We start from the raw sequence: 25,331 nt of genomic DNA, 5'->3' as shown, positions 1-25,331 counted from the left end.
GTTAGCTGCCTCAGGTATCCAAAGTTTTGAATTTGATTATCTTCAGATTTAACAACAACAAAAAATCTAACCTTGGCAAAAGATGAGAGGTAAAAAGCGATCAGTCACCTTTTCTTCCTTCCCCAGATTTATATCAGTATTGTTGCAGGAAAGAACAATCCATCAGAAGTAGGATCTCTATCAAAGTCTTGGGATATTGTGTCTAAGAGTTCAGCTATTCAACAAATATGTAGTAAGGGTCTGTTATGTGCCAGAATCTGGGTTAGGAAGTGGCCAATAGCAGGAACCAAGCAGACAGAGCCCTTACCTTCCAAAAACTAGCATTCTAGTAGGACAAACAGCAAACAAATAAACATGGTAATATATCAGCTGGTGCTAAATGCTATGGAGAAAAAATAAAGCAAGATAAAGGAAATAGATTTTGGTGTAGTTTTTTATATAGAGTGATTAAGAAAGAAAACTGGGATGGCAAATATTTGAAGAGACCTGGGGGCAGGAGGATAAGAGGGTTGAGAGAGCTTATAGGCAGAAAGGGCTGCAAATACAAGGGCTGTGAAGTGGGAGAGTGCTTGGTGGGCCTGAGGGCTGAGCCCTGGGACATTGCTATGTTTAGATATCAAGGGGATGAAGAATCAGCAAAGCAGAAGTTCTTGATGAGGCAGGAGAATAGAGAGGTTCTTGGATGCCAGGTGAAGAAGCTGTTTCCAGGAGGAGGTGGTAACTAAGTCAAATTTTGCTGATGGATGAAGAGAAAATACACTGAGTACAGATAACTCTTAGGAGGTTTTTGGTTTAAAGGGGAGCAGAAAAATGGGATGGGATCTGAAGACTAGTGTGGGACCAAGGGAGTGGTTTTTAAAGGTGGGGGTATTCGTGTATGATAGTAGGCTGATGGGAATTGTCCAGTAGATGAGAAACAACTGTTGATGCAGAAGAGAGGGGAGAGTAGCAGGAGCAATATCTTGAGCACATGAGCGGGTTGTAACGGAATATGCAAAAGGAGAGACTGATTGAGCTAGGACCGAACATCATCTACAGTGTCTAGAGGGAAGGCACAGTGTCACAATTAGGCACAATCAGACAGAGAAGCCAGTAAACCAAGTGGGCCAGCAGAATATCAGCCTCCTTTTTTCCTTATCTTGCCATGATTTTTCTCCTTTCTTCTGGCATCTGTAAATTTCCATTTCTTCAACCTTCACTGAAAAATTTTTTTTCTGTGGTTTGGTGGGAAGGGGGTGTGCCAGTGTGTCTGTTCCTGGAAGAACAGAAATTGTGAAAAAGTTTGACAAGCTTTAATGTTATAGGGGAAAAAAATATATCCAGAGAGCTTTTGATATCATAGTTGAAACTATCTGAATATGCAGTATACTCTAAATGGTAACCATATTTGAATGTTTAGAGGAATTCTCTAGCCTTGTAGTTATTTAGATCTCCTTATTTATAAAGTAAATTAAGGTAGAAGGACATATCTGGGTAAATAAGTATAGATCTGTGGAGATGTTTTATATTTATCATTTTCCTGATTATAAAAGGAATATGGCCGGGCACAGTGGCTCACGCCTGTAATCCCAGCACTTTGGGAGGCCGAGGTGGGTGGATCATGAGGTCAGGAGATTGAGACCATCCTGGCTAACACGGTGAAACCCCATCTCTACTAAAAATAAAAAAATTTAAAAAATTTTTAAAAATAGCCGGGCGTGGTGGCAGGCACCTGTAGTCCCAGCTACTCGGGAGACTGAGGCAGGAGAATGGTGTGAACCCGGGAGGCGGAGCTTGCAGTGAGCCGAGATCGCGCCACTGCACTCCAGCCTGGGCTATAGAGTGAGACTCCGTCTCAAAAATAAATAAAGCAATATGTGTTTGTTGTAAAATATTCACAGTTATAGACATGTATAAAGTGAAGTAAACTCTTTCCCACCCTGTTCCCAACCTTCCAGAGAAAACCACAATTAATAGTTTGTAATAATAGTTTCCATATTTGATCAGTGTTTGCTTCCAACTTAGCTGTTTGATTGATTTTGAACAGAAAACTAAAACTGCCTGCTGGCAACATTGATTTCCATATCTAATCTAACTCATGAGTATTTTAGATTCAGGGGCTTTATAAGTGCGTGTTAATTTAAATTGCACAGATTCGAACAGCCTGTCTCAGGACAGGATATAAAACTGACCTTTGTTTCTGAATTAAATGTTTCTTTGATACTAAAATAATGAAATGCCAGCCTTAGCTTTTGACTTGTGGGTTTCATGGTCCCTGAACAATAAGCACAATGCAGTTTTAAAGACTGTTTGCTTATTTGATGCAATTTGGTACTTTTATAGGAGAATGAGGTACTAAGAGAAAAGCACGAAGCTGTGGATCATAGTTCCCAGCGTGAGGAAAATGAAGAAAGGGTGTCAGCCCAGAAGGAGAACTCACTTCAGCAGAATAATGAAGATGAAAACAAAGTAGCAGAGAAACCTGATTGGGAGGCAGAAAAGACCACTGAATCGAGAAATGAGGTACGCCTGTAAGAATATTCAAGCCTTGCCATTTTGGTTTTAATGTAGATTTTGTGGCATTGACAGTTTGTGTTAAGAATGAGCATGTAAGTATGCTCTACTGTTAACAAATATCATATATGAAAATACCTCTGTCTTTAAGTTATGGGAGTAGTAATTTGATTTATAAATGAATTAGCCCATACAGTTATTTTCTCTGGTTAAACTCAAGATTTTGTGTGTATGTGCACACACCCCCTTCCAGGACCTTGCTAGCAGGTTTTGCTAGTTATGTTTGCCAAGGCAAGGGATGAAGAAATGGTGAACCTAGGAGTCCTCAACCAGCCACATGAACAGGCAGCCAGGCTGGCCTAGTCCAGGAGAGCAAGCCGAGGACCAGCCCTACAGCCAAACACCCATGATGTCAGCTAAGGCTTGGACTCAAATCTTTGTTCAGTCTCCTGGCAGGCCTGGCTGAACCACTGGGCATCCATGGTCCAGTGGGACCACTTCCTTAACTCCTCATTGCCTAACCTTACTCTTTAGCTGTGAGAAGAGGTGTACAAATGAACTCCCAGAGCCAGGCTGAAGGGATGGATGCTTCCTGTGATCTGTGCTTCCTTCTCCTTTCATTTGGGCTGTACTGTGGTTTCTTTTCAGCCCTGCTGAGGTCCTGCCCACAGCATAGCAAACAGGTACTCCAGAGATATTTAATAACCACGTGGCACTTCCACCTGGAAGACATACCCTCACAGGTCCTGCCCTGATGGTTCTCTTAGCCATCACCTGCTTTAGCGTGTCCCCTTCCCAGAAGGTGGAGTTTAGGGCTGTGTATTATTAGGGCTTGTAATATTACATGGAACATTACTTATTTGGCATGAAATCAGAAAACAGGTTTGTTCTCTTTGCCTACCTGCCACTCCCTTGCCCCTCCAGCTTCCACCTAGAGCCCCTTGGTGAAATCTAGGGCAGGTCCTATAAATTCTAGCTACTCATGAAAATCCCTTTGGCCATCCCAGTGCAGCAATTGATAAGAATAACCCAATGTGGCCATGTACAGTTGCTCACGCCTGTAATCCCAGCAGTTTGGGAAGCCAAAGCAGGCAGATCACTTGAGCCCAAGAGTTGGAGATCAGCCTGGGCAACATGGCAAAACCACATCTCCACAAAAATTACAAAAATTAGTTGGTGTGGTGATGTCTTCCTGTAGTTCTAGCTACCCAGGAGGCTGAGGTGGGAGGATCACCTGAGCCTGGGAGGTCAAGGCTGCAGTGAGCTGTGATCACACCAGTGCACTCCAACCTGGGCAACAGAGTGAGACCCTGTCTCAAAAAAAAAAAAAAGGTATAACCCAGTGTAATTTTCAAGAACGCTGAACCAAAAGTTAGCTGGGCGTGGTAGTGTGTACCTGTGGTCCCAGCTGCTTGGCAGGCTGAGGGGGGAGGATCATTGAGCCCAGGAAGTTGAGGCTGCAGTGAGCCGTCATCATGCCACTGCACTTCAGACAGGGTGACAGAGCGGGACCCTGTCTCAAAAAAGAAAAATCCAAAACAAAACACACTGAGCTAAAAGTCAGCATCTTCCCTCAGTTTTGTGTGGCCTGCCCTGCTGGTTTCTCTGGGGTTGAGGGTGTGGGGTGCTAAGAACATAGGAAATTGTTTTTCTTGACCATCCCATACTTTTAAATATCATACAACTCTTTGTCATGTGAGCACTTTTTCATGTATAGGTTCTTTGGAGACCCCTGGCTCCACAGCTGGGAGTCTTCCTCTTGACAGAGGCAAATGCATCTCCACTGCAGCTGGTCCTTTAGGGCTCTTCCCTGAATGTTCTGTGGCATACATGCATCTCACCTCTCCAGGTGGCCCTCTCAACCATTTGCTGGCCACCTAGCACCTTAGACCCTTTTTCAGTTCCCCAACTATGGCTCTTGCATGGTTTCTCACCCTTTATATTTCCCAGGCAAAAGTGGGACACTAAGCTTCTGTGTCCCCAAAGTGCAGAGAACACACACCAAGTTCTAAATGGTCTCCTTGAGGCCCTTTTTGCCATTCTTCAGATGAAGGGGAGGGGTAGAGAGCACACCCCAAGGAACCCTCCCATTTTCACTCTGACCACTGCAGCTTCAACCCTTTTGTAACCCTCAATTGCAGCCTGGCATTTGGCAACTGCTTGTTCTTTTTTCCCAGCTGGTTTTCTCCCCATCTCCTCTGACTTATCTAGGCTTTATATTTATATTTGGATGCGTTGTATGGTTTTACCACTCTCCCCACAGCATACATACTGTATTGTCAAATCAATACCCGTGGACTTTTACATTAAAATACTGACAGAACCATATGTATTTTGAAGAGGACAACATTTCTGACCACTTCCCTGAGTGTTCACAGTTCTCTTTGAGGGAAAAGATGTTTTCACTAGTCTTTCACTTACTTAACACTGAATTGTATATTGCCTTTCTCCGAGGTATGTCTTCATCTTTACTCCCTCACTGGGCTTCCCAGAAAAGCAAGAACTGTTTTCTCTACCTCTACCTGTAACAAATTAATTCACAGCTAGGCACAGAATAGGCACTTACTAAATATTAATGAGAAGACAAATGAAGTAGGGAGCTTCCTTGGAGAGAATTAAAAATATAATTTGACATAGGACAAACATCAATTTGGACAAAACTTTTCAGAAACATACTAATCATTCAAAGCCAGGCATTTGTGCCTAGTTCTTATCAGGCTTGGTTCCTCATTGTGTATCTCCATGTTCCTAGCCTGAGCATTTACATCACATCTTTGTGTACTTACACTTTGTTTTTGGGTTGGGGGAGGACAGGATCTCACTCTGTCACCCAGGCTAAAGTGCAGTGGCGCTATCATGGCTCACTGCAGCCTCAACCTCCCGAGCTCAGGTGATCTCCCACTTCAGCTTCCCAAGTAACTGGGGCTATAGGTGCACACCACCATGCCCAGCTAATCTTTTGTATTTTCAGTAGAGGTGGGGTTTCACCATGTTGCTCAGGCTGGTCTCAAACTCCTGGGCTCAAGCAGTCTGCCCACTTTGGCCTCCCAAAGTGGTTCACAAGTGTGAACCACTGCACCCAGTCACATTTCTTATGGTAGTTCTGACAATATATTTCTGTTCTTTTATTGGGCTATTACTTAGAACGTGCTTTTAAAGCTTGTTGAAATAAAACAAAAATGAGTTAGACTAGTGAATCACTGGCATTTCCATTCTTCCAGATGACAACTCTGGAAGAATATCTAGGAAATTGGGACTGGTACAATTCTGGCTATGCTTTAGAAATCAGAACCCCAGTGGGGGCCCCAAAGCTAGATATAAGATCTGAACTCACACTACCATCACCATCAAGAATCCTCAGCCAAGAGTAGTACAGTCTGGAAAACGATACAAACACTGGTTCTTGAAGAGAAGAATGCAAAACTGCTCCCCGAAAAGCTCACCTTTTAAGAATTAAAAATGACATAAATAGCCATGAGTCAGCATATGCAAGAGTCAGGATTCCTAGTCCTCTGAAAAAGACTCTAAAATAGTGTTTAAATTGTTCATGAAGGAACAGAATCTATAAGGCAAGAACAGACTATCATTTTAAATGATCTAGAAAAAGATCTAGAAAAGAGCCCACATGAAATTCTAGATATGAAAAAGTCATTTTCATTGAAAATTCAGTGGAAGTGGTGTGAACAGCTAAAGAAAAGGGTAAGTTGGAAGACAGATCTAAGAAAATTATCTAGAATGTACCACAAAGATGCAAAATATGAAGGCAAAATTGAGACAATGATAGAAGAGAAAAATCTACGTTACTTCTAATAGGAGTCCCAGAAGAGATATAAAATATGAAAGAGAAGCAATATTTACAATGAGTTTATGGCAGAATATTTCCAGAAAAGTCCTCAGATTAAAGGAGTACATAGAGCTCGTAATAAAGACAAATTAAGTCCCAGACATATCAGATTGAAACAGAACATCAAGAACTAAGAAAAAAAATCTTTTAAATTACCTGAGATAGAAAAGGTTCATTATAAATAACACTGAGAGCAAACTTACCATTAGTAACATTAAACCTTAAATTTACCTGTTCACTCATCATTTAAGCATGAAGGCAAAATAATTCCATGTAGGCCAGGCATGGTGACTCATGCCTGTAATCCCTTCTTTGTGAGGCCAAGGCCAGTGGATCACCTGTGGTCAGCAGTTCAAGACAAGCCTGGCCAACATGGCAAAACCCCATCTCTACTAAAAATATAAAAATTAGCCAGGTGCAGTGGCAAATGCCTGTAGTCCCAGCTATTCGGGAGGCTGAGACACAAGAATCACTTGAACCCAGGAGGCGGAGATTGCAGTAAAATAATAATTCCATGTAACAAAAACTGAGTTTTCTGCTCAGGTCCTCTCTAAAAAGAATTCTGAAGAGTTCTTTCAACTAGAAGGAAGCTAAACCATGAAGGCCAGGAGTGAGATGAAGCATTGATTAAGTTGGTTTAAAAAAAAAAAATTGGAGTACATGTAAATAAGTATTGACTGTAAAAATTACTTTTTGAGACAAGATCTCATTCTGTTAGGCTGGAGTGTGGCAGCGCTGTCACAACTCACTACAGCTTCAGCCTCCTGGACTTGGGCAGTCCTCCTGCCTCAGCTTCACGGAGTAGCTGGGACCACAGGTGCACACCACCACACCCAGCTCATTTTATTTGTAGAGACGGTCTTGTTATGTTGCCCAAGTTGGTCTCCAACTCCTGGGCTCAAGCGATCTGCCTGCTTTGACCTCCCAGTTCTGGGATTACAAGCGTAAGCCACCACACCTGGCCAAAATTACGTAATTGTGTAACCAACTGGGAGGGCTGGCTGTGGAGGGGCAAAATAAGCTGAAACTAAGAACTAGCCAAAAATTATATGGAAGTTGTTTATGGAAGGTATAGAAATACTGATTAACTCTTTAAGTATGCATGTTGAAATATTGAGTACTATAAGAAATAGGCCACCTGCAGTGGCTCCCATCTGTAATCCCAGCACTTTGGGAGGCCTAGGTGGGTGGATTACTTGAGGTCAGAAGTTCGAGACCAACCTGGCCAACATGGTGAAACCCTGTCTCCACTAAAAATACAAAAATTAGCCAGACATAGTGGTGCACGGCTATAATCCCAGCTACTCCAGAGGCTAAGGCAGGAGAATCCTTTGAACCTGGGAGGCAGAGGTTGTAGTGAGCCGAGATTACACCACTGCACTCCATTCTGAGCGACAGAGTGAGACTCCGTCTCAAAAAATAATAAAAAGTAAAACTTCCAACCGAGGAACATAATAGGATAAAAACCGAGTGTGGAGATAAGACCTGGTGATCCTTTAAAGATAAAGCCTAAAGCCCCAGACAACCAGTTCGGTCTTTTACGTGAAGGATGCACCTTTTGTGTTTCTCTACAGAGACATCTGAATGGGACAGATACTTCTTTCTCTCTGGAAGACTTATTCCAGTTGCTTTCATCGCAGCCTGAAAATTCACTGGAGGTAATTGGAACCTTGGCTTTTATCCTTGCAGGAACGTATCTGCACTGACTTTTTGGTGAATAAATACAACTCCTTTACTTGGTTGACACAGCAGTTTAAAGTAATGCTTATTTTTACAGAAGCACTTCAGCTTAGAATTAACCAAGTATGTATAGCTTTCCTCTTTCCAAATCCCAAAGGTGTAATCAAATTTAGACTGGTCATGGAAAACAGTATGGTTTCTCAAAAAACTAAAAATTGAACTGCCATGTGATCCCACTATCAGGTATTTATCCAAAGGAAAGGAAATCGGTGTATCAAAGGGACACCTGCACCCCCATGTTTATTGCAGCAACATTCATAATAGCTTTATCGTTTTAGTGCTTAGAGGCATTTAAGCAACCTTTCCTCCAGACTACTACTTCACTGTAGTTTATTATCCCTGACCCGCCACAATGTGATTACCAACCTGCTAGGATGAGAGTTACATCTTATTATAAAGTAGTAAATTACAAGATTGTAACATTAGACTTTTTAATAAGAAAATGCAGTCAGCTTTTATACTGATCAATCTCAATTTCTAGGTTACTCAGAATTCCAAGTATTCTGATTTGGACTCACATCATGTATTGTATTGACTGCACTTTAACCAGGAAGTTACTGCCAACAGCATCTCTCTATTAAATATAAAGGAACTGACAAGAGAGGAAACAAAAGTTGTGTTAGGTAATAGGACTGCTTCAGAAATAGGGCTATTCATGTTTAAAGTGTTTTTCCTTCGTTTTTCAGGGCATCTCATTGGGAGATATTCCTCTTCCAGGTAGTATCAGTGATGGCATGAATTCTTCAGCACATTATCATGTAAACTTCAGCCAGGCTGTAAGTCAGGATGTGAATCTTCACGAGGCCATCTTGCTTTGTCCCAACAATACATTTAGAAGAAATCCAACAAGGACTTCACAGTCACAAGAACCATTTCTGCAGTTAAATTCTCATACCACCAATCCTGAGCAAACCCTTCCTGGAACTAATTCGACAGGATTTCTTTCACCAGTTGACAATCATATGCAGAATCTAACAAGCCAAGACCTACTGTATGACCTTGACATAAATATATTTGATGAGATAAACTTAATGTCATTGGCCACAGAAGACGACTTTGATCCAATCGATGTTTCTCAGCTTTTTGATGAACCAGATTCTGATTCTGGCCTTTCTTTAGATTCAAGTCACAATAGTACCTCTGTCACCAAGTCTAATTCCTCTCAGTGTATGTGTGAAGGTGCTACAGGTTATTGTACTGACCATGAATCTAGTTCCCACCATGACTTAGAAGGTGCTGTAGGCGGCGACTACCCAGAACCTAGTAAGCTTTGTCACATGGATCATAGTGATTCTGGTTTCCACGGGGATCTTACATTTCAACACGTATTTCATAACCACACTTACCACTTACAGCCAAGTGCACCAGAATCTACTTCTGAACCTTTTTCGTGGCCTGGGAGGTCACAGAAGATAAGGAGTAGGTACCTCGAAGACACAGATAGAAACTTGAGCCGTGATGAACGGCGTGCTAAAGCTTTGCATATCCCTTTTTCTGTAGATGAAATTGTCGGCATGCCTGTTGATTCTTTCAATAGCATGTTAAGTAGGTACTATCTGACAGACCTACAAGTCTCACTTATCCGTGATATCAGACGAAGAGGGAAAAACAAAGTTGCTGCACAGAACTGTCGTAAACGCAAATTGGACATAATTTTGAATCTAGAAAATGATGTATGTAACTTGCAAGCAAAGAAGGAAACTCTTAAGAGAGAGCGAACACAATGTAACAAAGCTATTAACATAATGAAACAGAAACTGCATGACCTTTATCATGATGTTTTTAGTAGATTAAGAGATGACGAAGGTAGGCCAGTCAATCCAAACCACTATGCACTTCAATGTACCCATGATGGAAGTGTCTTGTTAGTACCCAAAGAACTGGGGGCCTCAGGCCACAAAAAGGAAACCCAAAAGGGAAAGAGAAAGTGAGAAGAAACTGAAGATGGACTCATTATGTGAAGTAGTAATGTTTGGAAACTGATTTGGATCAGAAACCATCGAAACTGCTTCAAGAATTATCTTTAAGTACTGCTACGTGAATAACTCAGTTAAGGCTCTGTTTTGAAGCTTATATGGACAAATGTTTAGGACTTCAAGATCACACTTGTGGGAAATCTGGGGGAGCCACAACTTTTCATGAAATGCATTGTATACAAAATTCAGTTATGTCCAAAGAATAGGTTAACATTTTGAAAACCCAGTAAGACTTTTTGGCAGCCATCCTTTTTAGTAAGTCAGTTACTTCAGAAAGAGCAAACACTGGGGATCAAATTATTTTAAGAGGTATTTCAGTTTTTTAAATGCAAAATAGCCTTATTTTCATTTAGTTAGCACTATAGTAAGCTTTTCAAATACTATTTTAATCTTTATATTTAACTTATAAATTTTGCTTTCTGTTGAAATAAATTTTGTATTTGTATTAAAAATTAACTTTTCCCTTTTATACAGAAATCTCAAGCAAATTTCTTGTTTTCCTTCCAAAATATCCACATTCAGGAATATAGATGAATAACAAATAGGGAACCATAGCAAATTGATCAGACTCAAGCCAAATTGAGGCCAACAAAGTATGCCAAAGTAAGGCAAATCCACCCCCCTCCATCCCAATACTTAACACACTGAATACTATGTGATATAGAGTGCATTGAAGACCTGGAGTCACTGGTAGTTTAAGCCACAGGCCTTCCTCATGTAACCAGAGATAGAATGGGCTACTTGCATAAACAGAACTCCTTGTGCGTGTATTAAATCCATAAAATCTCTGGCAGTAGTAAAGCCAGCCTGAAGGGATGGCCTCACATCTTAGAATACTGAGATCTCACCAGAACATTGTAAGCCATATAAACCAACAGTAGGGGAAGAGTAACAGTGAAACCATCTAAGATTGTTTAAAATAGGCAAAAGCTATTGGGGGGAAAAACAGGTGAATGTGAAAATAAACCAGGGTAAGGTAAATTCTAGAAATAATGGCATTTGAAATGAAAACCTCACTAAGTTCACTCTAACAGTAAACAGATTGAGTTTTCTGAAGACAGCAATGACCTCACCTAGATGACTGTCAAGTCCGGGGAACATCAACACATTATGTGTACTGTAATGTGTACATAAAATTTTATGTCCAATTTTTCAAAATGAAGTTTCTCAGATAACTTTCTGCCGTGAGTTACAGTATAGAGTATCACATAAATATCTTGGGCTAGAAAAACACAGTTTATATATGCCGTTAGATTTTTGTAATAAGTTTTTTTCCCCAAGACCTGTTATTTTGCCAGAAATGCTTCTAGATAAAATTATTGCCCCATTCAATGAGTCATGGTGTTCAATGATTTGTTTAGTCTGCTGACGAGCTGCTTTTTACAAGGGAGTATTTCAAATGTCTTAAGCTTTTGATAGTTATTAAGGACACACGTAAAACATTTCAGTCCACAGTAGGAAATCCTACAGTACCAATTTACTTGTTTCAAAGTTGACTAAGTACACTCGCACGAGTGCTTGCTTATCAGATAGCATTCTTCAAACCTCTAAAAGGAAAGGACAGCAGAGAGCAGAGTTGGTAATCATGGTGAGTCTTGGCACTGCTGAAGTGCAGTGGCCCCCAAAGATCCAGCCTCGAACTCAAATCCGCCTACCTCAGCCTCCCAAGCTGCTCAGATTATGCACCATGTCTGGCCTGAAGTTTAAGCTATAAAAAACCTTAAATATAGCACACAGATCAAGTAACTGCAAACGGAATATATTTAAAGATAGTGTCTGTACTGAACTTTGTCAATTATTCCCCATACAATGCAGCTTACTATTTACCAAGCTTCTATCTTGGATTAAATGAGAGTAACCTAGAGACAACTCAAGTGTATGAGACGTGCTTAGGTCACGTGCAAATACACGTTTCATACAAGAGGACTACAGCATATTTTGGTAGTGTAGGTTCCTGAAATTGATGCCCCCTCTCCCATACCAAGGGACTTTTAATTGGTGCATTAAGCAGCCAGCTTTACAAGATCTAATTGGCTATGGGTTGACTTCCTGACACAACCCCGTCTCCATCTTAACATGCTGGATTCAAGGAATATAAACGAACTGCTTTTCCAACAGTCCAGTTTTAAAGGTAGAAGGAATTCCACATTTGCTTTCCAGTGCAAACCAACGAGATTACAAAGTCAATGCCGAAAACCAAACCACCATTGCCTAGGACCCTCCACTTTACCTACCTAGTTGAGTAATCTTGATTACAATATCTAACATCTTAATCGGAATGAGGAAGATAGGGATAAAGACAACCCAAGAGGGTAGGATATCTTTTCCAATTAAAACTCACTTGAGCATCTTCCGAAGTGTGATCAGATTTTAGGCCAATTGTATGGAAAAGGCAGGCAGGTTTCAGTTGAGCAGAGCTACAGAACCAGTATATAGGGTTTTTGTGGTAATACTAACTTCCCTAAATGCACTCAAGTGGCTAGATCCTTCTTTCCCCATCTCAGTTTTCGAACTATTTGTTCTCTGGTAAATCCATGCAACTCACTGGTTACCCCAATTCCCCTACCAAAACAAGCCAGTGTTAGTGCATTACTAAATAGTACAAATGTCAAAATTATGTAGGGCCTGTCAACCATCTCAGTACATTAGTTCCAAACCTTAAAGATAGCAAATTTAAATAACATGCACTCCAGGTGTCCTGAGATAGGTGTTTTCTACCTTTTGCACTTTTCAACCATCAGTGACAAACTGAGACTTGTTACCTTACATTGTTAGCTCCCAATACCTAACATTTATTAGGTCAAGCAATTTGGCATCTACCGAATTGGGCTAGAAGGAAAACCTTACACAGGGAAATCCGGTTTTACACTCATGCATAAACTGAGTAGGGCACACCCTTGAGTGTGACAGCCAGCATCTACGACCGTTCCCAATGATCCTTGCCTGCTTGGTAATTTACCAGTGAATAGAACCCTCCCACCACATTCTGTGACCATAAAGGATGTAAGATGGCATGACTACTTTGTAGTGTGTTCATTTTACAGCTTTTCTTGCTCACTCACCGAGGGAAGATGACAACCAGCATTAACTTTTCAGCCCTGTTAGTATGCCACTCTGGATATATTTAAAAAAATGATCCAATCCTAGTTTTCTGTGATTGCAACTGTGAGCTTTACCCAGAATCAGTTAAGTTGCTCCCAACTGCTGACCCATAGATGCTGAAGTCTGTTTCTCTAAACTGCTCTAAAAGTTGTTACACAGCAACAATATAAGGCCCTGGACAAAAGGCAGCCTTTCTTCATTTTAGGGCACTGCCTCAAAGCTGCACAAGAACTACCTTAAACTTCAATTTCTCCAAGAAAAACAGATTCAACACTATACACACAGGAAATAGGCCTATGTTGAATATCCAACATTACCCCATGTTTCAGTAAACTCTTCTTCAGTTCATTTCAGTCTATTGTGTAATTACCTAATTCTCCCCTATTTGTGTGATATTCCCTTGACCTTGCTGGATAGGAGTTGGTATTTTGAGGTTATGCATATCAACCTGATGTATTTCAAGGTTCAACGTCTTTGTACATCCAAACATTTTTAAAACTTCAAAATTTTCCTGTAAGTTGGGATATTTGTACAAGTCTGTGATGAATTCAGCTATTTCAAACAGAAAAGTGCTTTCTATGTGTTACCCACTGTTAGTGTGACTTACCTGTTAGATCTCAAATTATCAAAACCAAAACAAATCATAGAAACAAATTAATTAACTTGGCCCTTATTTTTTGGTTTTCTTAATTCAGATAAATGTCCAAATAAACACATAAAAAGAAAAAAACACTGATATTCATTTACTCTGTGTGAAACACAATAAAACTAATTGACATGTGACAATCTAGTACATATTTTAAGCCTCAGTGCTTTTGCAAAGCCAGTTAATCTAGACCACTCTGGCCGGTTAACCTTTAAAATCCATGATTTTCAAAATGCCACCAGTATTGCTGAACATACAAGGTAAAGCCAGAAACTTTAGTAGGAGTACTCAAACGCTGAATATACAGTGCATAATGAACAGCATTTTATTGGGGACAGTCAATAATGTCCACAATGCTCTTCTCATTTATCTGTTAATATTAAAATATGCATAGCCCCAAACTGCTTTAAAAAATTTAGGGGATGGTGATCTTTTAGACAACCAAATGTTTATAGAACAAGATTCACACATTTTATGTGTAAACATTACACCAAGTATTTGAATACAAAAAATATTTATTTTATAAACTTTATATTTAAAATAGAATTGTACTCTGTCTACTCACAAAACCTAATTTAAAACATGATACATTTATCTCTCTAGCCAATTTGATGTTAGTTTTACAAACAACACTCATTTTTAAATTGTTTTATATCAAGAACCTGAACTAAATGTTTGTTTTATCAGAAAACATTTCCCTTTTATTTTAAAGAGTGCTTTTTAAATGAAGGCACCAACAAGAACTACTTTCAGATGGTACAGAATTTCTTATTTCTTGAAGACTCTGTGGTTGACCACTTCTTCATTAGTTACCTGCAGCAAGACACCTTCCTGCCAAAGGAAAAAAAAAGTATCTGAAGAAGTTTATCATGTTTGTCCAAAAGAACCTAAACAACTTCAGTGGTGGTCTTAGGATCAAAGAAGACTCACTGGTGCATATAGTAGAGTAAGCCCTGAGTATCACATTCCTGTCAAGGCAATAAAGCCGGGCAATCAAACTGATGGTATCTAAGGAATGAATTTCAACAGCCAACCTACAACTTTCTCTTCAGGGTAAGACACTGAACTAAAATAACCACATTTAACCCACCTACTCGGTACTGGATACATACAGGCTTCATAATGTAGACAGACACTTCACTCAAGTATGAACTACTATCTGAAAATAGATTCAACCATTTTTGCCCTACCTTCAGTCTCTTCCTGATAAGCATGTACAGTTACAACCATAAATACAACAAATGTCTTTAATAAAAACCCCTAGTTCACTCAAAATGTTTGATCCAAGAAATGTGAATACACAAGGGTGTAACGATGGGAAATCTCATGATTTATTCAACTTGCAGCCTAACTTTTACCTACCATTTTACTACCAACACCACTGAAGGAACCAAGAAAAGCTTTATTAATGATCACTTGGCTTGCCTCAGCTGTTGAAATGAAGCACTTTACAGTCTTTGTGGCAGCAGAATATACTTGTCCATGGTTCATATCAATGCTAAAATTCCAGCAGGGAAAAAAATGATATGTTAAGCACCCAAATCTTCACACGGAGGGGGAGGGGGTAGGAAAAGAAGGAAAAAAAGGGAAAAACAACCAAAATAATTTAAGTAAATGACAGATTGGAAAACAGGGCTTATAAAAATTATTCTCTTGAGTTTATAAATTGTTAAACTCAATTTATAGCTATGTTAAACTACGTAAGAACCACTATACTGAAAGACCATTTAAGAGTATTAGTTTATCTTTTAGGGAGGAAAATTAAGAAAGGAAAAGTAAATAAGATCTTACCTAAAGAAGTTTAACTGAAGCTTAGAACTATTTTGCTCTACACCCTCAGCTTTCGTTGGCATCCTTAAAAACTACTGTAGTTAAAGTTTTGTAGAAACAGCACAGTTTTTTAAGACTGGCTGAACTTAGTAGCCGTCAAGAGTTCTCTTGTACTAGACCTGTGTCCCTGAAGAGTACCTCGCTGGGGTTATTTCCTTTCCTTGCATTGAAGAAGCAGCATCTAAAAGATCTAAAAAGGTGTTTCTCCTTGCAGAGATATCCCTTAAGTTATCTACATAATTTAATCCTGATGAATTGCAGACAACACACTTACATCTGACCAGCATTTATCTTATACAAATATAACAACAGCTTTGCAACGGACCTTAATTATACTACCCACTCCTTAACTTATTTAAAATAAAAAGTCTATAATTACACAATTTCCTTTAGAATTATTTTATTAAATCATAAATGTACAACAGCTTCTTAACTCTACACACGCACTTAAATTTTTTAAAGGAAAAACGTTATGTCTTATTACACCATGATCCTGGCTAATAGCTTTTCAAAACTTTGAGAAAAATCTTAAAAAAGGTTTCACATGTCACCTGAAACTTACAAATTTAACATTATCAAAGAAGGAATGCTTCTACACTCTTACAAAGACCACTAGAAAGAAACAACAATTAAAAAGCTAAGAAACTGTCTCAAAGGCATTTTTTTTTACAATCCTTCCTCCACAGTAAGGTAATGTTATTAAATAATCCAATCCATTCACAAAATGGCTCTCTGCATCTGCTCTGGTGTCTTCTGCCATATCACTGCATATTTATGCATGACTGAGATAAGAGTTTCCTTAACATTGTTATTTCGATAACCTGAAGCTGTTCTGTTACCTCTGGGCTCTCATCCTCTCCTATTTATACAGTGAAGCCTGTTTCAACAGAAGTAAAGAGTAAAAAAAAAATAGGTTATGAAATTATCCATCTAACCAGATTTTAAGGAAAGATAACATGATCCTAAAAAGCTTTTACTCCTGCAGCTATGTCTCCCAAGATAATAATAATTGTAAAACTCAAAAGCTACTTACCCATGGCAAATAGGAAGAAGCTCAGTATCGGCTCCTCCCACCATAACCCCCACTTCCTCCACTGCCTCCTGGACCATAGTTTCCTATAATTGTTGGAACAGCAAGAGAAAACAAACTTACTTTGATTTCCCATGATCACTATAACACTACAGCTGATTCTATTTTCTATCCATCCAGTCTAATAAAAACAAGCAGATCCTAACCCTTTGCAGCCAGTTAGCAGAATTACTTAGGAGATAAATTACTCAGGTTCATAGACATTTTTATTTCGTGGCTGATGCTATGCTATTCTTTTAAATAAAGGGTCCTCTCATCCTCATTTGGACTAAGGGATTTTTTTAAAGTACACCAAAAACAAGACACAGAAAATGTTTACTCCTGCTAAAAACCTCAAGAATAAGCTAAGCAATGGTTTTAATCATGGTTTAATAATTTAACTTCAAAGACCCTCATTCCAATTTATACCACTTGCAATGTGGGTTACAATTTTACTTAGCTGTTTACCAGCCCCCACCAGAAATTAAACTACTGAACTTCCCCACCTCCAACACCCCTAATCCCAATTTGATGTTATAACTGCTTGCTGAGTACTTCTGTGGAGATTTATGCAAAATTTCTTTATTTTCACTAAGACCGTATATCCCACAACCCAAACTACTTAGTATGTTATTTTCCCTTTAAGTCACAAAAGGCTAATCCTTTAATCACAAAACTCTGAATAATCTCAATTGTTATAAATTACCTCCACCATATGGTCCCCCCATGTTCCTGCTACCACCAAAGTTTCCACTCTTCATTGGACCATAGTTAGAAGGTTGCTGGTTATAATTTCCAAAATCATTGTAATTTCCACTTCCATAATTTCCTATAAAAAAATTGGAATACTAGTATAATGGACCTCAGAACAATACATTAAACCAAAAGAACATTAAACCAGAAAAACATTAAACCAAAGATACATGCTAAGGATTTAGGATAAAGCTCCCACAAAAACAAAAGCAAACACTTTATCTAGTGACAAACATTGAAATAAAAGATCAAGTGTTACAAAGCCATTAATTTCAAATTCCCACATAAAGGTTGCAGGTGAATTTATTACCTCCTCCATAGTTGTCATAACCACCTCCGTAGCCCCCACCCTGGTTGCCATATCCAGGTCCTCCACCACCATATCCTCCTCTTCCTCCTCCATAACCGGGGCTACCTCCAAAATTGCCACCTATTATAAAATAAGCCTTTAAGTAATCACTTAATATTTTCAATGCCATTTTGAACTGTCTCCTCACATCCATTTCCAAGTCTGCATGTGAAACATTCAATGAAATTCCTCTAAAACAGCTTCAAGGACTGAATACCTACCCTTGGTAAACATGTGGTGGCTACAGTGCCTACCCAGCCAAATGGATAACACCATGTGTACCCACTTAAATACCTGTAATGCTACAGCTTTCCCTCAAAACTAAAAATCTTAAGTTATCTTGAAATACTACATGTATATTGTGGGTAAGGTTGTGAGGCTAGACTAGCAGTGTGGATTAGGGAGAAAGTAAAAGGGCACTTCCCCCTACTGGCCCAAAAGTAAGTTTCTATTATGTCTCCCTATGAATTACATCTTTTAAAACAATGTTCTTGGGTCAGGCACGGTGGCTCCCGCCTGTAATCTCAGCACTTTGGGAGGCTGAGGTGGGTGGATCACAAGGTCAAGAGATGAGACCATCTGGCTAACACGGTGAAACCCCATCTCCACTAAAAATACAAAAAATTAGCCGGGTGTAGTGGCAGGCGCCTGTAGTCCTAACTACTCGGGAGGCTGAGTCAGGAGAATGGAGTGAACCAGGGAGGCAGAGGTTGCAATGAGCTGTTATTGCGCCACTGCCCTCCAGCCTGGGCCACAGAGAGACTCTGAAACAAAACAAAACAATGTTGTTGGCCAGGCCCAGCAGCTCACACCTGTAATCCCAGCAATACGGGAAGTTGAGGCGGGTGGATTGCTTGAGCCCAGGAATTCAAGACCAGTCAGGGCGACATAGCAAAACCCCCCCTACACCTCTACAAAAAACCACAAAATTAGCTGGTTAACAGTGGTGCACCCTGTAGCTCCGGCTACCCAGGAGGCTAAGGTGGGAGGATGGCTTGAGGCTAAGGGTGCAGTGAGCTAAAATCACACCACTGCACTCCAGTCTGAGCAACAAAGCCAGACCCCATCTCAAAGAAAAAAAAATAGGCGCAACACTCTACACAGTATGTTCTAAATTTACGGTAAACAGAAGTAGGGACAAATGAAACACTTTCACATAATGCAAAACCTAAACAAAACAAAAAAAAGCCGGGCACAGTGGCTCACGCCTGTAATCCCAGCACTTTTGGGAGGCCAAGGCGGATCACGAGGTCAGGAGTTTAAGACCAGCCTGACCAACATGGGGAAACCCTGTCTCTACCAAAAATACCAAAATTAGGTGGGTGTGGTGGTGCACGCCAGTAATCCCAGCTACTTAGGAGGCTGAGGCAGGAGAATCACTTGGACTGGGAAAGCAGAGGTTGTAGTGAGCAGACACACGCCACTACACTCCAGCCTGGGCAATAGAGCAAGGCTGTCTCAAAAAAACAAAAGCCACCTTATAAAAAGGAAAAAAAAAAAGGGCTTCTGTTGTGGGCTGAGTCTCAAATTACTTGTAGTTAAATACAAGAACTCAGCTTTCTCTAAAATTTTAAAAAGTAGAACAGTGAGATACAGTACTTAGTCACACCTGAGTGGCAACACCAGAAATCACGTCTATTACCAGCTCATAGTTTTAAATGTCCCTTCCTTATCACAAAATCTGTCAGTGTGTACCAGCCTTTTCTGTACGCCAATAAAACTGATATATTTATTATATCACATTTCAGGTTCAATGGTAGTTCGCAACCTTATCTGTAGCCAGGAGCACAGTGAACATTTTGGAAAATTTCCTTAGGTTACTTTTTGAAAGTTATCCTGGGATGCTTACCATCTAATTAAGGGTTTAGACATATTTTACATTTTTCTCCTACATATTCTCCCCCCTTAGATTTTACTCTCAGTTAAATCCAGTCTTCTGCACTTTTCCAGAAAGCACAGTACAAAAATATATCTAGATCCAATTATTTTGCTTAAGATGGAATACTATGATTATCTTTAAATTTTCATTTTAAATAGCACTGTATTCCTTAGGCTGTAACAATTAAGATGTCAAATTACTTACAAAAGAAATAACTGGACCACTATCACCTAAGCCCTTTATAAGGGGCAATATAAAATGTTTAAAAACTCAAAATATAAACGAACTAAATATACAATATGGTTAAGTATTAGTCCCATAAACAAACCAAAACATAGAGGAAACTGACCTCCAGGCCCTCCTCCATACCCATTATAGCCATCCCCAAATCCACGTCCACTGCCATATCCATCTGTTAGGGGCCAAAAAAGATTACATTTACTATAAGCTGTTCACCATTATTGCTAATACTCATTTTTTCAGTTCTCTTAATACCTCAGCACAATAATTAAGAACCTCAGAAAAGCACACGCTAGTGCTACTAGTTTATTCACAAAACATGAAAGCATATAATTAAATCTCATTACCACCTAAATTTTGAACTCTTAACTGAACAAGTCTCAATTTTAGAGATTCCATTTCATTTATACGTAAGAATGACACTTCATGGGGCCAAAGCTTTTCTAAAGACACTTCATTTTACATTATCAATCCAGATAAATACAACTGTTATTAACACAACCCTATTAAACTTCTTGTCTGGCCAAGTCACAGAAACTTGCCAGGATACTATCTATTTGAAGTCTTAGGGAAAGGTTTTGATTTAGGTTGATTTCCTGATTCTACTAATGAAAACCTAATCATATTTAAAATAAAAGCACACTCATACTTTAAACACATAGAATTTGAACTTACCAGATCCTCCTCTGAAGTTACTTCCTGGTCCTGGTCCGAAATTTCCACCGCCACCACGCGAATCCCCGAAGCCGAAGTTGCCTACAATAAATGCCCCAGTTAGAAGCAAGCCCTTATATGAACAAAAATAAAGAAACAGAATTGAAATTACCTCCTCTTCCACTCCTAGAACTCTGAACTTCTTGCATTTCTTGTCTAGACAAAGCCTTTCTTACTTCTGCATTATGACCATTGATGGTATGGTATTTCTGCACTGCAATGAAAAATTCAACCTCCTTTTAAATTAAATCAACAACATTAAACAACTTTAAAAGTTTACCTTTCAATAAAATTAGATGTTAACATACACAAAATTGAATACATAGTAAGAACAGTACATTTGTGGTTAGACACTTACATACGATTTTATCCACAGGATCATGGTCATCAAAAGTAACAAAGCCAAAGCCTCTTTTCTTTCCAGACTGTCTATCAGTAATTATCTCAATGGTATCAATTTTTCCATATTCCTCAAAGTAATCTCTAAGGTGATGTTCCTCAGTATCTTCTTTAATTCCGCCAACAAACAGCTTCTTCACAGTTACATGAGCCCCTGGTTTTCCAGATTCCTAAAATAGTGGTGGGGTAAAAGTCATCCCGACAGAAAAAAACACAAGCATGATTCAAAGTAGCCGACCTTTGTACCATACTTGGCTTGTATCCACCTTAAAACTACCAGATCTACAACAACACCTTTTAGGGACCTAGCTTTTGAAAAATAAGTTAGCTTCAAAAAATGGTCCAGAAACCCAACAGAGCTTTAATAAAATCTTGAGTTAAAACTAAATTCAGAAATACTTTCCGATGTTCAGCAAGGCAGCATTCTTTATGTTAATTGCACAAGACAGTCATGGTTTGCTTACCTCTCTTGCTACAGCACGTTTTGGCTCAACTACTCTCCCATCAATTGAATGAGGTCTTGCAGCCATGGCAGCATCAACCTCAGCCATGGATGAGAAAGTTACAAAACCAAATCCTCTTGATCTTTTGCTTGCAGGATCCCTCATTACCTTTCAAACCAAAGAGGAAACTTTAGCATTTAATCTCATTATAACTTATAAGTAAACAGTTATTATAATAGAATTTTTTACTATGCTGATATATTTACTTCCTCCATGATTCACTTAACAAACAGCTACGATACTAATATACAGTAACAATTCAGTAACTTACGTACCACACAGTCTGTAAGCTTTCCCCATTGTTCGTAATAGTTCCTCAAACTTTCTTCTGTGGTTTCAAAGCTTAAGCCACCAATAAAGAGCTTACGGAACTGTTCCTTTTCTCTCTGCAAAGGAAAATACCATTTCAATTTTTATTTACATTTTCCTCTTTGTATGCAGGAAATTAAATTCTTAAATATGAGGTGACCTGCTGGCAGAGTACCTTTTTCCTCTCCAAAGGAACAGTTTCTAAAGTTTTCTGGGGGGGAAAAAAAAAACTTACATCAAATTTAAACCATATGTTAAACTGCATATTAGTTGTGTTACACCAAAAAAATTGCCTCAGCTGATCTACACAAGTTTCAAAGTCATTAATGCTTGATCTAAATTTACTCAACATTAAATTATCTTAAACAAATGTATTATTACTTAATTTAAAAAATTTCTAAGGAGAAATGAACAAATGTAGACCGTGGTTATCAAAAGACTACTAAATCTTTACCAAAAATTTCAACCCTACAACCTAAAAACGCAGATTTCTATTTACAAACATCAGAAAATAACTTTTGGTTCGATGGTTATGACCCAAAGTTTTTATTTCTCGATTCAGTAACATTTATTTTCCCTTAACTGCCCCCTCTGGTGGTGATTCTAAGTATATTAGCCAAAAAAAACTTTAAAATACTGTTTCTCCCTATGACTGTGACAAAAATATTTAAAATCATGATATGCATTAGCAATAACCTTAAAAATTACTTAAAACCAGGACAAATTCATTTTTATGACCAGCAGCACTCAAAGCTTAAAAGTTTTAACAGGTTTTTGGTGGACATTGTCTATATAGGATATGACAATACAGAATATGAATTACTCAGCTTAACCTTATGTACAATAAAATACATTCACCTGGCATAATCTCTAAGCTAACTATTACTGAAAGCTGAAGCTTACTAAACTTGATTGGCCATGTGGCAAGCGACACGGCACAAAACAATTTTCTAACTCAATAGGAAAAACCTCAAAGTTGAAATCTTTAATACCTGCAAACAAGCAAATATGCCGTATTATATAGCCCTATATTTTGAGCAGTTAAGAATGTTAAGTAAACGTGTCTTAAAAATTAACTACGTTAAAAAAAAAAAATTAAACGAGAGGAAGTGATATCCAGGACCAACTACTACGAATGCATAATGCACACTAAAAAGTCACACGTAATTTTGAATGAAGAATTATTTTTTGTTCCTAACAAGCAGAATTGCTGCTCTCATCCCAGTTCTACAGAGCTCTCTCCCTCCATTCACATGCTCCCAACTGCTAAAAAAAAAAAAATAGTGGTAAATGCCAGTTCGGATTTTTTCCTGTAATTGTTTTCAGGACTGGTAAAAATTAAAAAAAAATAATAATAACCGAAATGATCAAACTACTTCCTATGAGACACAACGCAGTCTTGACATGGTTACTTGCCAAAATAGATATTTTCATTTTCTCAATTAGTTTTTTAATTGTCGTCAGCACATAGGTGTCTCTAAACTGAAATTACCAATAATGTACATTTATAACAAGTCTTACAGATCACTAACAAAAAGCAAAAACTCATTACTTACCTCACAATTTTTCCAAACTTACCCGATGTCCACTATCGATTTTAAACAATGTTATTTTATAAACGTGCTTAGGGTCAAAGAAAATAACCAGGTAGACCCCCTTCGCTTGAGACCTTATGCTTATCAATGTAATGTTCAACCAAGATTGCAAACATAAATGAGAAAAGTAACAAAGTTCAAATACAGAGCGGCCCAGGCCCAAAACAATTTTGCACAAAAATACACACGCATTACAGGAAGGAGCCTCTGAAGCCATGTTTTAACCGAAGTACAACTAAGGATAAAATCGTTATTTCACTTTCCTCGTAATTTCTAACTAATCATCTATAATGGTCCATGGTACTGTCTCGTAAGGATTAAACTTCTCAGTAAAAACATTACTTAAAATACGAGTCGGCTCTACAACTTAAGCGGAATCCTTAAGAACAGTAAAGGCTTCTGACGCGAATATCCCTCCCCCGCCCAGAAAACCATCCTCGTCCCTGCCCCTCGTGGCCGATGGCTTCCAAAGTGTTTATTTTTGCTGCTGTTCATCTGCCGTTTTAGTGACTGCAGACCCAGATATATCCGTTACGCAAATAAATTTAAAAACCAGGAAAACTACAAAACGGTTTCTTTGTCCTATAGCTCGCATTAAACCCGGCCCGACGCCCTGGGTGGTGATATCTTCTCTGAAACCGGGCCCGCACACCCGGAGCACCCCCCCGCCCGCTCTTCGGTGTGGCTTCCGAACGCAATGGCGCCATTTCATCGAGGGGAAGGCTGAGCGCCTTTAATGAGGTGCGCAGGACTCTAAAGATCCAAGCTCACAAAACACTCCATATCCACCTCGAAACGATATGAAAAGAGCCCGAGAAGAAAGAAAAATAGTTAACCACTTCTATGCCTTGACAGAGAAAGCACACTAACAGAATAAGAGAGTTATGAGAAAAACGCTGAGAGGAAGGCGAGCCATGAAAATGGCGGCCGCCAAATCCGGTTCCCGGGAGAGAGGGGGAGGGGAAGCTCCGCAGCCTCGCTCACGGGGACCCGCTGCCCGCCGAAACACTCGCCGCGGAGACGCCGTGGCCCCCGAAGCACCGTGCTTTAAAAAGGGAATAAGAATTCCCGCCTCCGCGCCCCACTTTCACTCCAGCGGGGCAGCGTCCGCCATGTGAAAGCTCCCCATCCCCCACCCCCAGTGAAGGGAAATGGCGCCGGAAGGCTGAGGGTGGGGAAGCTGTTTGTACGCTCAGGCCTCCGGTTAAGACCCCGTTCATAAACCTCAAGCCCCACTGCTACTGAAGCGGTTCGATTTCCTGCCGCTCTCCCACGGAGGCGGCTGGCCGACTTCCACAAGGGGGCCAACGGCCTCGCCATGCCCTTTCCAATAACTCATTGATTTCAAACCCGTTACCTCCATCGCGGACTCAGTCGCTTCAGCCCGATTTCCCGCAGCCGAGCGAGATGAGAGAGATCTCCGCGGACGAACACGAACCGGACTCGTCCTGGCGCTGTAATGAGAACTGCCGCTGCTCGAGAAACAACACCGCTAGGAGTACCTCCGCACGGGACCCGGCGCTGCTGCTACTGCCGCTAGAGCCGCTGCCGCCGCTTTTCTAGAACCTTCCCCCCCACTAACGCGTCTTCCTCTACGTCAGGCCGTTGCGTAAACGCCCTAACCGCCGCCAATGGCGGGAAGGCTCTACGCCCCTCCTTACGCCGAATGCGTACTCCTCCCCCTCTTGTGGCCAGCGACAGTGCCCGACGTTACTTCCGTAAATGCGCTCAGTGAATTGCGGAAGGCTCCAGTCCCGCGAGTTACTACCTCTCGGAATAGAGTCCCGCCCCCCGCCTTGGCGCAAGGCAGGTAAGAAACGGTCGCGCAGTTTGAAATTAACGCCGACGGGAGGAGCTTAATCCGCAGCCCGGAGATCCAGCCCTCTCAAC

The 25,331-nt window shown here is 39.9% G+C and overlaps 2 protein-coding genes across 7 annotated transcripts in view; one reads left to right on the top strand and one right to left on the bottom strand.

The window, feature by feature from the left end:
- NFE2L3 (NFE2 like bZIP transcription factor 3) overlaps nt 1-10,505 on the top strand; it is a 30,020-nt gene extending 19,515 nt beyond the window's left edge. The window contains exons 2-4 of the mRNA XM_007981837.3: nt 2,323-2,502; nt 7,912-7,995; nt 8,764-10,505. Of these exons, the coding sequence (XP_007980028.1) occupies nt 2,323-2,502; nt 7,912-7,995; nt 8,764-10,008 (1,509 nt within the window). The 3' untranslated portion in view covers nt 10,009-10,505. The remainder of the gene's footprint in view (nt 1-2,322; nt 2,503-7,911; nt 7,996-8,763) is intronic.
- A 3,598-nt stretch (nt 10,506-14,103) lies between these two features.
- Nucleotides 14,104-24,999, bottom strand: HNRNPA2B1 (heterogeneous nuclear ribonucleoprotein A2/B1). 6 transcript variants are annotated; one of them, XR_012090329.1, is made up of 13 exons: nt 24,799-24,999; nt 22,022-22,057; nt 21,813-21,923; nt 21,499-21,645; nt 20,994-21,204; nt 20,748-20,849; nt 20,597-20,677; nt 20,031-20,093; nt 17,764-17,883; nt 17,407-17,529; nt 16,665-16,747; nt 15,164-15,299; nt 14,104-14,632 (listed from the first exon to the last, which is right to left on the bottom strand). XR_012090329.1 is itself a non-coding variant. In XM_007981832.3 (12 exons), the coding sequence occupies exons 1-11, from the start codon at nt 24,802-24,804 to the stop codon at nt 16,686-16,688; spliced, it is 1,062 nt and encodes a 353-aa protein (XP_007980023.1). In that variant the 5' UTR covers nt 24,805-24,999; the 3' UTR covers nt 14,104-16,508; nt 16,665-16,685. The 6 variants fall into 6 exon arrangements, 4 of the variants coding, with proteins under 4 accessions (XP_007980023.1, XP_007980024.1, XP_072865131.1 ...); XR_012090330.1 differs by having other exon boundaries at nt 14,476-14,632; nt 15,227-15,299; XM_007981832.3 differs by having other exon boundaries at nt 14,104-16,508.
- Between the last annotated feature and the right edge of the window lie 332 nt (nt 25,000-25,331).

The sequence above is a fragment of the Chlorocebus sabaeus genome, chromosome 21, assembly GCF_047675955.1.
Source record: "Chlorocebus sabaeus isolate Y175 chromosome 21, mChlSab1.0.hap1, whole genome shotgun sequence".
Classification (NCBI taxonomy): Eukaryota; Metazoa; Chordata; class Mammalia; order Primates; family Cercopithecidae; genus Chlorocebus; species Chlorocebus sabaeus.
Note: the sequence above shows the minus strand (reverse complement) of the source record. Positions and strands in the feature narration are given on the sequence as shown.